General features: G+C 32.9%; 1 protein-coding gene across 2 annotated transcripts; it reads right to left on the minus strand.

The window, feature by feature from the left end:
• Positions 1 to 331: 331 nt before the first annotated feature.
• LOC106660389 (alpha-soluble NSF attachment protein) lies at positions 332 to 14,231 on the minus strand. 2 transcript variants are annotated; one of them, XM_014383335.2, is made up of 6 exons: positions 8,885 to 9,066; positions 8,658 to 8,806; positions 4,034 to 4,230; positions 1,483 to 1,748; positions 649 to 822; positions 332 to 574 (listed from the first exon to the last, which is right to left on the minus strand). In XM_014383335.2, the coding sequence occupies exons 2-6, from the start codon at positions 8,738 to 8,740 to the stop codon at positions 425 to 427; spliced, it is 870 nt and encodes a 289-aa protein (XP_014238821.1). In that variant the 5' UTR covers positions 8,741 to 8,806; positions 8,885 to 9,066; the 3' UTR covers positions 332 to 424. The 2 variants fall into 2 exon arrangements, with proteins under 2 accessions (XP_014238821.1, XP_014238820.1); XM_014383334.2 differs by lacking the exons at positions 8,658 to 8,806; positions 8,885 to 9,066 and adding an exon at positions 13,702 to 14,231.
• Between the last annotated feature and the right edge of the window lie 1,011 nt (positions 14,232 to 15,242).

The raw sequence follows: 15,242 nt of genomic DNA on the forward strand, positions 1-15,242 counted from the left end.
AAGAAGCATATTTTTTGTCATTTGAGCTGAAAATTTTTGGATTGTTTTAGAATAATTATTGATATAGCTATTTATTATAATTTAATGATAAATTCAATTTACTATAAGCTAACATGTTTTTTATTTTTCTCATTATCCAACGTATATATTCTAACCCCCGCACCTTAAATTAAATGATATGTCGTAGTACTATTTAACAAAAATTCATGGCATAATTGGTTTAAAACATTTTTTTGTTTAAAATTTCTTGCTGCAGAAAAATAACTCATTAGTATTTTAGTCTTTCAAATACTATCAATATTCTGAAAATATTTAAAAGTTAAATAACGTATCTAATGTAAGTGAGGATTTATTTCCAACAAAGTTGTTGCTTAATATTATAAGATAATTTCGAACTACACAATGCGTAACCATATATTTCAAATTAGCGTAAATCAGGATTCTCGTTGATTTGTTTTTTTATTCGCAATAACATTGTCGTGTACCACTGATCTAAACGTGATATTGAATCGTATTCCTTAACTGCCTCGGTATATCCTTCTAAATTTTGTTCTTCCAAATTCTCGATCAGAGTCTGAAAAAAAATTATTTTCATCATTTTATTTCATTCAGAAATGAATTGATTGAAATCAATAATTTCGAACTAACTTTAATAAATTTATATTCCCTTGAATCTTGAAATGCCGGACATTGTTCTTTGTATCTTTCTAAAGCGTGTTGAGCATTTAAAACATCTACACATAAATGACACAAAGATGCTCTCAAAAAATATTCTTTAGCGCTGTACTTCAAAAGAGAGCTTTCAAGTGAGCCCATTGCTACCTGAAATTTAAAAATCATGTAATTGCATAAACGATTATAATTTGATTGCATTACTATTTAAATCAATATAATTAAAAAGGAAAAAAGGGCTGATTATTTTAACGATGAAATGATGACTAAAGAGTACGAAATATCTACTACTTCAACATTGAGGTAGCTCGAGCGCTCTTGAAAAATCGATGTAGTAGGGAATCGGGTTTTCTGTATTGACCGTCTTATTGATACACGTAATCACCGAGACTTAGCAACCGTTTTTAGCTATTATTTTCCAATAACTTTTGATTTTGAAAATGTATTTAATTGGTTTAAAAGTTTTTTTGAAAGCTTATTTGCTATTCCGTTGACAAAAACCAAATGACTTATAGATATTATCTTATTCGAAACATTTTTAAGATTTTGATCCGAGTGTCATTAAAATTTTTTCTCTATTTACCATTTTATTATGTACAATCTATTTACATGCACAATATTAAATTAGTATTATGAGCGATATTTTTTCGGTAACGAATAAAAGAGAGCGAACTCGCATGCAAACGATGCGATTCCAAAAAGTGAAAATTATACCACAAAAAACGTGATATAAATGTGAACTTACGCCACACAATGATGAGGGTTATTTTATGATAAATGGCAATTAATAGTATTAAATAATTAGCTTACCTGTTCATAAATTTGAATTGCTTTTTCATAATTTTCTAACTGGGCTGTATACTGTGCTACTTTTAACAAGCACTTGTTAGCGGATGAATTACTCTCTTCACCTCTGAAATAATCGGCTGCTTGCTCATAATTTTGAACAGCTCTCTCTAAATCTACAGCTTCATTTTCATAGATTTCTGCAATACTTTGGTGGTGTTTAGCCGCCATGGTAAAACGGCCCATATCAGTATATATTTCTATAGCTTTCAGAAAACAAGTGACCGATTCTGAAAATTAATTAAAAGCCAATTGTAGGAACTAGATTTAATTGATGACATTGTTTTATAGGTTCTTCTCCCGTTAAAACGATTACAAAATAAGTTCGTATGTGTAGTTGTCAGGGAGCATATTGACTTTGCGGTGGTTTCACCGCAAATTGTAGAATATTTTGAATTTACGATCAAAATTGACAGAGATGGAAGTATTTGATAATTTTGTTGCGGAGCGTATAAATATCGCCCTAAAGCTATTCAATCATGACACCCAGAAAGAAATGTGAGTATCACTGGGTAGCAGAGATGTGACTTTATACATGGAACTACTTGAAAGACTAACTAAACAAAGCAATTGAAGAACCAGACTTTTTAAATGGAATTGTAAGAATAAATATGTCCTTTATATAAAATGTTTTGAAAATTGTAAGTATATCCTCTTCGGGTACTAAAACTGATTTCCTTGTAAGTACTGGTATTATCACTGTGAAAAAACTTGGATACGATGTGCTAGATTACCTTTATTTGTATATTTTGGGACTATTTACGTGACGAACGGGTATGGTGTGAGACAACCATAACAACAATGATAATATACATATGTGGGGTATTTCACGTCAATCTCCAACGATGCGCGCGAGCAGCCTTATTAAGCCGAATTGCTCAATTTGTAACTCGTCAGAAAAGCATCTAAATGCACCTAGAAAAAATTACCTCAGCTTTCCGATGGTGGGGGTCAGATTTCCAAAAATTTTCCATTTTCCTCGAGAAAATTGCCGGAAAACCTTCAAAGTTGAATATCTCAAAAACGGCATTTTTCAGATTTTTCTAAATAGTCTCTATCGAAAGCTGAGGAAATTTCCTATCGATATGCAAATTTTCAAAGAGATTACTTCGTGAAATACAGCGACGAACGTGTAAAAAGGCGACTTTTCGGCTCGTGCGGCAGCTATTTCGGCGCGCAGTACCCTGCGCGGCGCCAAATCTCACATTTTTACACGTTCGTCGCTGTATTTCACTAAGTAATAATCAATACCACTCTTTGAAAATTTGCATATCGATAGGAAATTTTCTCAGCTTTCGACTGAAACTATTAAAAATCTTAAAAATGCCGTTTTTGAGATATTCGACTTGGAAGGTTTTCCGGCAATTTTCTTGAGGAAAATGGACATTTTTTGGAAATCTGACTTCATCAACGAAAAGCTGAGGTAATATTCCATCGAAATCATGTGGCTCATATTTTTTCTAGGTGCATTTAGATGCTTTTCTGACGAGTTACAAATTGAGCAATTTGGCTAAATAAGGTCGCTCGCGCGCACCGCTGGAGACTTGACGTGAAATGCCCCATGTATGGGTCATATCATAAGAGTTGATAGTTCAAAGAATGAAATTGAAACAAAGTATGTTGATGAGGCATTCAGATTTGTTGTCAAAAATCATAACCTTAAAACCCATTAAAAATGTAATAAAGTGTAAATATCAAAAAATAAATTTGTTTGTCTCCAGCGATTAGGCCAATATTTTAATATGTTCATTGATACATCAAAATACAACTTCTGATAAATTTCGGTCATCAGTTGAAAATCAGAGTTAATTCTTCAGCTGACAAAAGACCTATAATCACGTAAAATAGAGAAAAACCATGTTTTAAGGTCTTTCGTCAGCTGAAGAATTATCTCTGATTTTCAACCGATGATCAAAATTTTTCAAAAGCTGTGTTTTGATGTATCGATGAACATAATACAATATTGGCCTAATCACTGGAGACGAACACATTTATTATTTGACATTTTCTTCATTAAATTTTATATCAAAAATCATGTTTTAACAATTTTTTTATATCTACCCGGAAAAAGCAGAAAACAATTTGAAAAATGAAAATTCAACTTCAAACCCTTAAAGATCCAAGAGGGATGAACCTAGAGGGATGAAATGCAGGATTTTCATTTTTAATGTACTCTTCAAGAGTACATACTTTGTTTCAATTTCATTTTTGTACAATCAACTCTTTTATATGACCCATATATATCACAACCGGAGCCGCACCGAGTTTATTACTGAGATTGACTATTTAGGACAAATACCTGTTGAATTCATTTAGAATTTGATCTTTTCTACGATAGTTTTTCAAGCTATCATAATGTTATTTTCTTTATTTCAATAATTCTAATCTCGCATGCAATAAAAATATAAAAGAATAAAAATTAATATCTAGAATTTAAATTCTATTATTAAAAACCAAACCTCGTCTTTATTTAGGGTATTATTCAATGAAAAATATAAAATATTTGTAATTATACCTGCTGTATCAGATTTTTTGAAACAATTAGCAGCATCGATGTAATTTGTGGCAGCATCATGCTTGCCTCCCATTTTTATATTCAAGTTAGCAGCTTGACAAAAAGCGTTTCCTGCGTTGTTCCAATTTTTTGCCATTTTATACAAATTAGCTGCTCGTTGATATGACTCAACTGCTTCTTCAACTTTAGATGATCCCCTACAAAAGTATGAGAATAAGCATAGTATTAATAATCATAATTCTTTAAAAATCTTTGAAATAAAACTCAACTTCTTTCGCCATACTATTGCATAAAATGTCTTTTTTCACACATTTTTTAATGCGCAAAAAGCGTTTTAGGACACTTGTGTGCGGTAAAATGCCCCATTTTGGACACGGGTGTGCGGTAAAACGCCTTATTTAAGTAAACGTATTTTTCGCCTACTATTGCATAATAGTTATTTATGTAACAAGTGCCCAAAAGGCGTTTTTAGGCACGAGTGTGCGGAAAAAGACACGAGTGCTGGCTATGCCGGGCACGAGTGGGTGTTTTTTCCGCACACTGTGCGCAAAAAGCTGGGCACGTGTTGCATACAAAATTTTATGCAATAGTACGACGAAAAATGTCTTTTTTCGCACATTTTTTAGTTCGCAAAAAGAGTTTTTGGACACTAGTGTGCGGTAAAATGCCTCATTTCGACACTGGTGTACGGTAAAATGCCTCATTTTAGACACGGGTGTGCGGTAAAACGCCTTATTCAAATGAACGTATTTTTCGTCGTACTATTGCATAAAATTTTGTATGCAACACGTGCCCAGCTTTTTGCGCACAGTGTGCGGAAAAAACACCCACTCGTGCCCGGCATAGCCAGCACTCGTGTCTTTTTCCGCACACTCGTGCCTAAAAACGCCTTTTGGGCACTTGTTACATAAATAACTATTGTTTCATCCCAACATAAATTAAAATTTTATTTTGACAGAGCGAAATCATAATAATAAACTCAACATTTTTTGATTAGATTTTTGAGTAGTATTTTTCCTTCCCTTTCCGTTCTTAAGAACTTTAAAATGTTGATTTTGCACTGAGATACAGCTTTTCCCATGAGCTTTGTTCATATACTTTATCTGTTAAATTTTTTTTTCATTTGCATATTAAGTTAAATTTAAGTTATGTTTTTGATTCACTGTCATCATTTTCAGAGATTACCAACTGAGTTTCAGCACCATGTATACTTCTTTTAAGTGCGGACACAAGCACTTTAGGAGTGATCAAACCCATAAGTCTCTTTTAAACAGTATTTTTATTGTTTGAATTTCGGCAAATAACGTAAAATGAAAAAAAGGGGGCTTCACTATACACGTAGAGAACTCTACGTGTTCGATCATTCCTAAAGTGCATGTGTTCGTAAGCATTGATGTTCTGAAGAACACGACCCTCATGCTGATGCACAATCGGTACCCTCTAAGGTATAGGTCATCAAAAATGTAACTTTTCAGAAAATGCAAAGGAAGAAAAAACGCTTAAAGTATACGAAAAAATCTCACCAAAAAAGCAGTATTTTAGTTCAAAATCAAGATTTTGGAGTTCTTAAAAATAGAAAGGGAAGGAAAAATACTAATAAAAAATTCAGTAAAATCTTTTTGAGTTCAAGGTTTATATGTAGGTTTAAGCAGAAGCAGCAGTAACAGTTTGTACAAAATATTACTGTTTAATGCTAAACCGAGGCATAGTATTAGTTTAATATAAAATCCTGGTAGCTCTTGTTAAAATAAAATAGTCCATTTCTCTCCTGAGAATGGAAATGAAACTCTCAAACAAGATAAAGGGCTCAAGGGTTAAATGAAATCAAAAACATTTTTTTTCAGTTATTGGAGAGCATTTCATTTCACCTTTCATTAGCATTTTATGAAATTTTAATGTTTATTTTTAGTGAGATGTAGTCATTTCCTTGATTTTTTTCGTATACTTTGCGTGAAAATTTTTCTTTGGCGTAACATTCGGAGCGAACTGTTCGGATTTTTCAGAACATGAATGGTTATATCTACCATTGGATTCTACAATCAAAGCCCTACTTTTCCAGAAAAAATCATACCGGCTGGCGGTAAAGCTTTTCAAGTTTGCATATTAATTCAAAAGTTATTACCAAATCCTATGATATCCGCAACATGCTATCGCCAATCGGCCCGATTTTTTCAGGAAAAATAGAGCTTGTGTCATAAAATTCAGTGGTAATTTAGTTTCTAGTGTGCTCATCCAATATAAAAAAGGCTATATACAATATTAAAATGACTGTTTATCCACATTATTGAGTTGAATGAAAGCTACCGAGTCAGCAGATTTACCCATATCTAGAACCTCGGATGAGTTGATTGGACAAAAAGATAACTACACCAACACTCGAGCACATTTTTTTCGTTTTACGTTTATTTTATATTATTATCTCCATCATAAATCGACTAATTTAAAGCAACTCATGGGTTTCATCACCTGGCATACGGTCCTAAACATAACCATTAGGGTGATCGTTATTTCCCAAACTTGTTCTTATGCATTTTTCTAAAGTTTTTCACCGGTTTCACATAAAAAACAAGTTTCAAATACTTTATAAGACCCAAATCAATCGATGCCTATTCGAGTTCTCGAATTCACCTAGAATGATTAATATGTTTGTAACTCAGAAAAGTTATTGTCCAATGCATTTAAAAAGTATTTGTATAGTTTGGTGGTCAATTGTTGAAATTTTTATGGTCAATATGTTCTTATTTATACACTTAAAACCGAAGATCTTAATTTTTCTGAAAAACCCTTTTTTTGATAAAGTGTAAAACTTTTGAACCGTCCTTTTTTTAAATCTGATGCTAGATTCAAAAATTGTCTAAAATTTTACTTTGAAAATACCATTTAGCATAACTTTTAGATACACCATTCTCGTAGAAGATATATGTGAATCACTTGAGATCCTCTATTTAAAATGTGAAAATGATGAATAGATTGACTGAAAACATTTTTCCACTACTTGCAGCCAAACTTTACAAATACTTTCTACATATACAGAACGATCAATATTCATTCGGAAACTCATTTGCTAAATAGTTTATTACTGCCCTAGGCCGTGAAAAATAGAAAAGTCCCAGAGTAGGTGTAATTAGTGGCAGAGGCCGATTAACACGTGCTCTGGGGCTTTCTTTTTTCGCGACTTAAGCCTGTATGTTGTTTTTAATACCCAGTGACCCGAAAATTGCTCTTCCTGGTTTGCGAAGCAGTCGAGAAGTAGTCACTTTCGGGCTGCTGGTATGAAAAAACGATTTTTTCTCATTTTATTTAAATGGGAATTTCAAGGCTTTTAGGGATAGAAAGCGATTGATTTGGGCCATATCGTCGCCCCAGCGCAGGAAGGTATCTATTTCCAAGCTGTAGCAAGAAGGATACTTACACGAGCGCAGAGGCAAAAAGGTATCTAATTCGAGCGAGAAGCAAAAAAGTAGCTTATTCAAACGAAGTGGCAAGAAAGTTTTGACGCACCGAATTTAGGTTGGCAACGCAGCCGTAAATGATAAAATTTTGTTTCAAAATTCAACATTCAACATTTAATTCAAAGTTATGTAAAGCCGATAACTTCTACTTTCCTCTCAAAACATACAAAGTTCTCCATAAGAGGCATATTGAGTCGAAATCGCGGCGAGATTGATTTGTTTGCTCGCATTGGAAATGGATGAAAATCATTACTCTAGCTCAAATGTTTTTCCTCTTTTTTGCTCTAATACAAAACAAAATTTTATCATTTACGGCTGCGTTGCCAACTTAAATTCAGCGCGTCAAAACTTTCTTGCCACTTCGTTTGAATAAGCTACTTATTTGCTTCTCGCTGGAATTAGATACCTTTTTGCCGCTGCGCTCGAGTTAGATACCTTTTTGCCTCTGCGTGTGAGTAAGTATCCTTCTTGCTACAGCTTGGAAATAGATACCTTCCTGCGCTGGGGCGACGATATAAAGTTGTGAAGACTTGTTTTTGTGGTGAAAACTTTGGACAAAATTATGGGAGAATACATAAGAACTAGCTTGGGAAATAAAGAATACCCTAATGAGCATTCATGTTCTGAAGAAGATTATGCGACTCTGGTGCTGTAGTTTCAACGTTTTGTTTTGTTTATTACGAAAAAGGAGAAGGATTTTGAAAAACGTAAAATGCAAAATAAAGTATACGAACGACTCAGAGAAATGGTTGTAAATTAGTAAAAAGTGAATATTTTGGAATTTAAAAAAATGCCTCGAAACAAAAGGAAAAGTACTTTCCTACGATTGAATAAAATGTATTCAATTTCAAGCCACCTTTGTACCCTTAATACCTTGTTTAGGGTGGAACACTCGATTTAGACGAAATGAACTAGCTCAAAGTGATTTTCTAAATTCGAGATCGTTGCTTTCTGACTGGCAATATCTTCAGAAATTTTTTCTATTTATTGAAATTATGTCAGCAGCCTTTATAGACGGGTGGATCGACGTAGATAGTCAACATTTTTCTGAGTAAATGGAAGTTAGGTGTGCGCATGAACTGAAGATCTGAAGCGTTTGGGTAATGAGATTAAGAAGTTAAAAAAGTATTATGAAGCAAGGATGAACACCAACAAGGAGATAATTCATTCACCTGTCACTATTATCAAGTAAGAGAAATTCCGTCAAGTACAGATGGCGTTGCAGAAGCATTTCTAAAATTAGCGTTGAAGGCATAAACCATCTGGTATTTCGGTGTTTACAACGCCTGCTTGGCTGGTCGTTTTCCCGAGAGGCGACGAGCTGCCGCAGAACGGATATGCATGATTTACATGGTGGTGGACGCAAACTATACTTTAGCGTAATCAACTTAAACTTTACCAGGCAGCGTCAATGCATCGACAAGCCCGTCCATTTTCGTAGCATGACGAAACTGTTATGTTGTGACCATCACATGACCGCTAGAGATGATCATTGACAAACGTTCGAAGCTTTAATGTAAGACAAAAAAACAGAGAATCAGCAGATCCAATGGAACCGCTTGACAAAGGGTCGGCGAAGGCATTGACTCATCCCAAACATTATCACATGGGTTAAGAGGAAATTTGGAGAAATAAACTTTAACCTCTCTTAACTTTTGGTCACATAGCTCACAGTTTTACGGTTGCGTTAGTCAATATCTATGTCGAACCAAGAATGAATGACTCATGCCTGGCCTGTTCTTCTGCAGGGAAGGATACATGTCATATGTTTTTCATTTGGAGAGGAAATAGATGGTCAAAGATGTCCTCCTTCACTTACTCAGTCATAATAAGATTGAGAGTCGAAGAAAAGGCCAAAAAAAAAGACCGCTAAATACGATAAAAAATGAGATTTTCATTCAGTATTAGTGGACGAGTACCACACCAATTCTCACAACAACAGTACACAAAACATCAGTAAACTATTATAATCTTACTTATTAATGCATCGCACTATTGCCGTAGTATGAAAATCCATAAGTGGCATTTCACGTCAACTCTCCCAGTGACGTACAGCGCGGCATTATTTAGTCGAATCGCTAAATTTATAACTCGCTATAAAAGTACCTAAATGCAACTAGAAGAAAAAAGTAACCCATCATTTCGATGGAAAATTACCTCAGTTTTTCGATGGGGAGGTCAGATTTCCCAAAATTTTTCGTTTCACCCGGAAACATTGCTAGAAGAACTTGAAAGTCGCTTGTCTCGAAAACTTCATTTTTAAGATTTTTCAAATAGTCTAGATCGAAAGATCAGGAAATTTCTCATGGATATAAACAATTTTTAGAGAGGCGTTTTTTTATTTTAACGAGATATAGCGAGAGAAAGAAGAAAAAACGTGGTTTTAGCGCGCGCGGCGCCGGCCGGGCATGCAAAAACCTCGAAAAAGACACGTTTTTTCTTCTTTAAAATCAAAAAACGCCTCTCTGGAAATTGTCTATATCGATTGGAAATTTCCTGATCTTTCGATCTAGACTATTTAGAAAAATCTTAAAAATGAAGTTTTCGAGATAAGCGACTTTCAAGTTTTTCCAGCAATGTTTCCGGGTGAAACAGAAAATTTCGGGAAATCTAACCTCACCATCGAAAAACTGAGGTAATCTACCATCGAAATGGTGAGTTACTTTTTTCTTCTAGTTGCATTTAGATACTTTTACAGCGAGTTACAAATTTAGCGACTCGACTTAATAATGCTGCGCTGTGCGGCACTGGGAGAGTTGACGTGAAATGCCCTATAAATGGATTCCTTTACTCGTTGGCAATATCCCTAATTTTAAAAGCTTTATGGAATTTCTTTGCCAAGGTTTCAAAAGTTAGATATTAATGATATGAATTTTTATAGTTAAAAACTGCAAAAATTGCTAGTTTTTTCTTTATAATTTTAAACCTAAACAAAAATCAGTTATTTGTTCGAATGAGTATAAGCATGTACTAACATTAAGGGGGGTTAGTTCATCCAAATTCTATATAATGACCATCCAAACAACTCCTTTTTCATTGAAGTTTTCTAAAACGTTAGTAATTTTTTCTCTCGATTAGAGACAACTTTACAAAATAATTTAATAGAAAATTATAGAATTTTTGAGACTATATTTGCTCAAACTTAAGGGAATAACGAAGTCAGCCCAAAAATAAAATTTATGGCACGCTAACCTAAAAATCGCAACTTCGCCGCTACTTTTAGGCTTTTGTACCATAAAATATTGTATGCAACTGATATGGATATGCTTTTCCAACGAAACTCGTTACAGCCCTCGCCTTCGGCTCGTGCTGCAACCCCTCGTTTCGCTGAAAAAGCATATCCGTACCCGTTTCATAAAGTACTATTATAGCACTGTGTGGAATAGGTTCACATTTATGGCACGCTTTTCTGTGGCATAAGTCGCACATTCTGGCACCGCTGCGTTCCCATCACACTCACATACGCTCGAGCGCTAACCTCACTTCGCGCTACCAGAAGTGCGACTCATGACTCGGAAAAGGGGGCATGCACAGTACTATAAAATGTTGTTCGATACTCGGACCATAGGGGACACTTTTCGGCCCAGCTATTAGGACCCTGGCTCCGCTCGGGCCCTAAACTACGCCGTGCCAAAAAGTGTTACTTATGGCCCTTGTATCGAAAACTACTATTTTAATCCAATTTACTAAAACTAAACTTCCATTGAACATTCCTTTAAAGAGCGTTATGGTGCCCTTAAGGGGTTTACCCTGTGGGTGGAGCGAAAAAATAGTTAATTTTAATAATTTTTTTCGTGACTCAAATTATGAAAATAGATATGGAAAGTGATACACTCAATAAATAAACTTTCGAACTAAACAAAAAATTTGTTGCTTCCTCATAGAGAAAGCTCTGTGATAAGCTGAAGTTTTATTCATACCTGTGAATTTTTCAGAATGAAACGTCTAGTCGAAAAAATAAGAGAGGTGTAGCCTATAAATGAAATTTCGAAATCTACAGGACTTATTTTCACTAAATTTTCATTGGACACTCTTTATGACTATTACTATAGCGCATATTGGCCCTGTGCATCAACCGTGGCGCTTCCACTTTGGAAGCATTTCCCATATTATTTCTCATTAGGAAAAATTTAGTTCGGTGAGTGCCGCTGGCATACTTGGAAGTCATTTCCATAAGAGCACATGTTAAAATTGACGCCAGCGCTGCTATTCCCTCCATCTACGTGCACACCGCGAATGGAACGATTTTTGGTTGCAAAAATATTTCGAAAAGTTACTAAAAATCATGTTTTTTTAACGTTTTTGTCTTTAACATTTTTTTAGATCAAAACAAAACGAAAAAAGCTTTATAGGCGCTATAGCTATAGTTATCACGAGTATCTGGTAAAAATTTGGTGAGATTTGGTTCAGTCAATTTCAAAATTTCTTCAACAAGGCACTGAAAAACGTTATTTTGCGTAACTTACGCTCAATCCTGATCTGGACTGACGTATATTTTTTGTACCAAAGTTTAGGAGGAGATTATTAAAAGTATATAAGCACTTCGAAAATGCATGAAGAAAAAAATCAATTTTTTAAAAACGACTGAGAGGATAGACCTGTTAAAAACACTTCAGTAAAGGTCACCAGTGAGTTTTTTTAAAAAGAACATTTAGCAGAAGTTTCAGAAGACAAGAATGAAAATCTAATTTTTTGACTCCCAAATAATCTCAGCTAAGATTAAAATATTTCTGTTATTTCAATAAAATAAAAAGACATTAATAATTATTCATCAATCATAAAGTTAAAATTTCTCATAATCATTATTATATAGAAATATATTTTAGGCTTTCTGAATATTATTAAATCGTAAGGAACTTAAAATTAATATTAGAGGTATCATCTTGCAACTGGTATTTTTGACTTTGGATAGGTTAAAATATACAACAAAAAAAATGCTACAAATACAATTCAATCATAATCAAGCATAAAATACTAAAATGCTATTATCATGCGAGTTTGAAAATGTCTTCCTGATAATGTGATAGTAACAAAACTGAAACTATATATGTTAATAATGGGATAGCTTTTAGGCCTGCAAGGACTGTGACACACTAGTTTAGCTACTAGTATTTAGATGCCAAATAGTATCTTACATGAGAAAATACCTGGAAAATCAATTTTTTAGACTAAGTATACCTAAGTAATGTAAGAGAAAATTACTGGATTAAACGTTTGGCTAGAAAAGAGTTTAGGATATATATTTGAGTATTTCATATTTTAATTAAACATATTAGTTCAATTTTTTAGAGTTGCATTAACACAATAATAAAATAGTAATCAATTGTCACTTTAAAGTTTATTTTGTAATAAAAAAATATGTTAATAAAAACAGCTACGATATTTGATAAGTAGAGCAAATTAAGCTTTATGGAAAATTTTTGTTAGTAAAATAAAATATCACAAAAAGTAATGGAGGGTTGATGAGTAGATTGAAATAACAAATCTATTTGATGTATTTTATACTTTTTACTATTTACTTCAAATAATCTACCATGAATTTAGTTTATTATTGCCTTAGTCTAGGTTGAACTAATCAGTTATTAATCAACAAAAAGTTAACAAGATGAGTATAGCAGTTTATAATAACAATTTATCAGTGCAATGCTGATTGAAAAAAGCTATTTTGATTACGTTATTTAGCGGCGAATACTAATCAAAGTAAAAATAAAAATTTCTTAAGTCATATTCTGACATTTGAACTAAATATATTTTTTATAAAACCCAATAAACACATTTATTTGAACAATTTTAATTTTTGTAAATTTTCTTCAAAAAACTTTCATGAGAAATCGCAAAAAATCTGCCAGTAAATCTCAGTTTTTCCACCAATTTACTCTGGTTAGTTTCACTTAAAATCAATGATTAAATTAACTACTAAAATAATGAATCAAACTATAACTGATAAAATGAATTATTAATTAAAACTACTTCAACTGATTTTTGAATATTGCAATGATGTATAGAAATTTCAAAGTGATTAAAGAATCACTTAATAGTTACTAATAAAATAATGATAAATTGTTAGAATCAGGATATCAAATATATGCCACATATTCTGAGGAAAGGTTTAAAATGTTTACTTTGAAATTATGACACATAAGAGATTATTAAATAATTTTTTGGCACAATATTGTACAAAACTTTTTTAAAATGCATATTAATATAAATACATACCCAAACAAACCACCGAAAAAACTCTTTGAAGTATTCAATTTTTTTTCAGCTTCTGCAACTAGCTGGGCAGCTTTTTGCTCGTTATCAGCCATTTTATGTTAATATAAATTACTTCAAGTAAAACCACAATATACAACTTGACTTCTATGCTACTTTTTTAAGAGTTTGATAGAAACGAAAAACATTCAGAATCAAACTTGCTTAGTTTGAGATTGATACGTAATTTTTGATGAGCTGAAGTTTTATGAGATTGATAAAGATAAAATTACTGATTATGACAATCTGTAATCAAATTGACTTATCATATGTAACTTATTTTGTCTCTCGATTGAGTATTTATCACGAAAGCTGACGATAAGTATGGAACACTATTGATGTGTACTTCGTCACAGAAAGTCCACACTCACACACTTTGTTCTGTCTACAACTATTACTTGATTGATTGCAAAATGCAACTTGATTATATTGTTCGTCAGTAACAAGTTGGAATCAGGCTTTTGCGGATCAATAATAGAGAAGCGACATCGGTTGATCAACTTGTGAACTGAAGGACTATCATGAAACGTGGAATCTTACGCCGAACCACACGAAGAGAGTTGTGTAAAAAGGTAGACCAAGTTTGTAAGGGACAGTCACAATATGCTCTTTAATAATCTGACTGTCTTGAACGCTACGCGGCCTATTTTTTCACACAGCTTTGCACACGAATAGGATTTTTGAAGAGATTTATGTAACGTCATGATTGGAATTTGTATTATAATTTAAAAAATTTTGGAATTTAATCAACATGATTTTATTAAATTATGAATTTTTTTTTAGTTAAAATTTTAAACTAGAATAAATTTTATTCTAACGATCGGTTATGAAAAAATCTTATCGCGTATATTTACCTAATTAATAATAATAATATTAGCCATGATGATACTTAAATAATAGTAATAACGTTAATTTATAGTAACTATAGTAACTTATGTACATCAGAAAAAAATGTATCAAAATAAGTTGAAATTTAATAACAATTTTAAACAAAGTACATAGATTTTCAGTTTTTAATTTTCAATTTTAGGCATACATTTAACAATTGTACTTTAATTTATCTAGCAATACTATGACCTGATTTATAAAGGCGCTCTTTTATAGTTGGCAAGGTTGCGTTGCTGTTGGAAACGTTTGATAAAAAACGGTCGTTAATTTGTCATTTTCGTACATTTGTATTTATTTTTATACATTTTTTTATTCAAAATCAATGCCAGTTTAGGAGCACTCCTCATATGCCATCGACTGCAATGCCAATATAAAAAATTTTAAAGAAATTTTCGATGATCTAGATCGTTCACGATGTAAAATGCGTTTCTTTAGTTGGCGGTGTACATACAGTTGACGATATATGAGACGGTAGTGTTCTAAAATTTTATGTGGAGTGTCCCTTATGTTTAGGCGTGGGGCTCCGAGGCATAATGACGCCCTTTCAACTGTAGAATGACTTGAAAGATCTCAAATATACCTTCTGAAATGCCAACACCTAGTTAATATTAATGTTC

The sequence above is a fragment of the Trichogramma pretiosum genome, unplaced genomic scaffold, assembly GCF_000599845.2.
Source record: "Trichogramma pretiosum strain Unisexual culture from Peru unplaced genomic scaffold, Tpre_2.0 scaffold51, whole genome shotgun sequence".
NCBI lineage: Eukaryota > Metazoa > Arthropoda > Insecta > Hymenoptera > Trichogrammatidae > Trichogramma > Trichogramma pretiosum.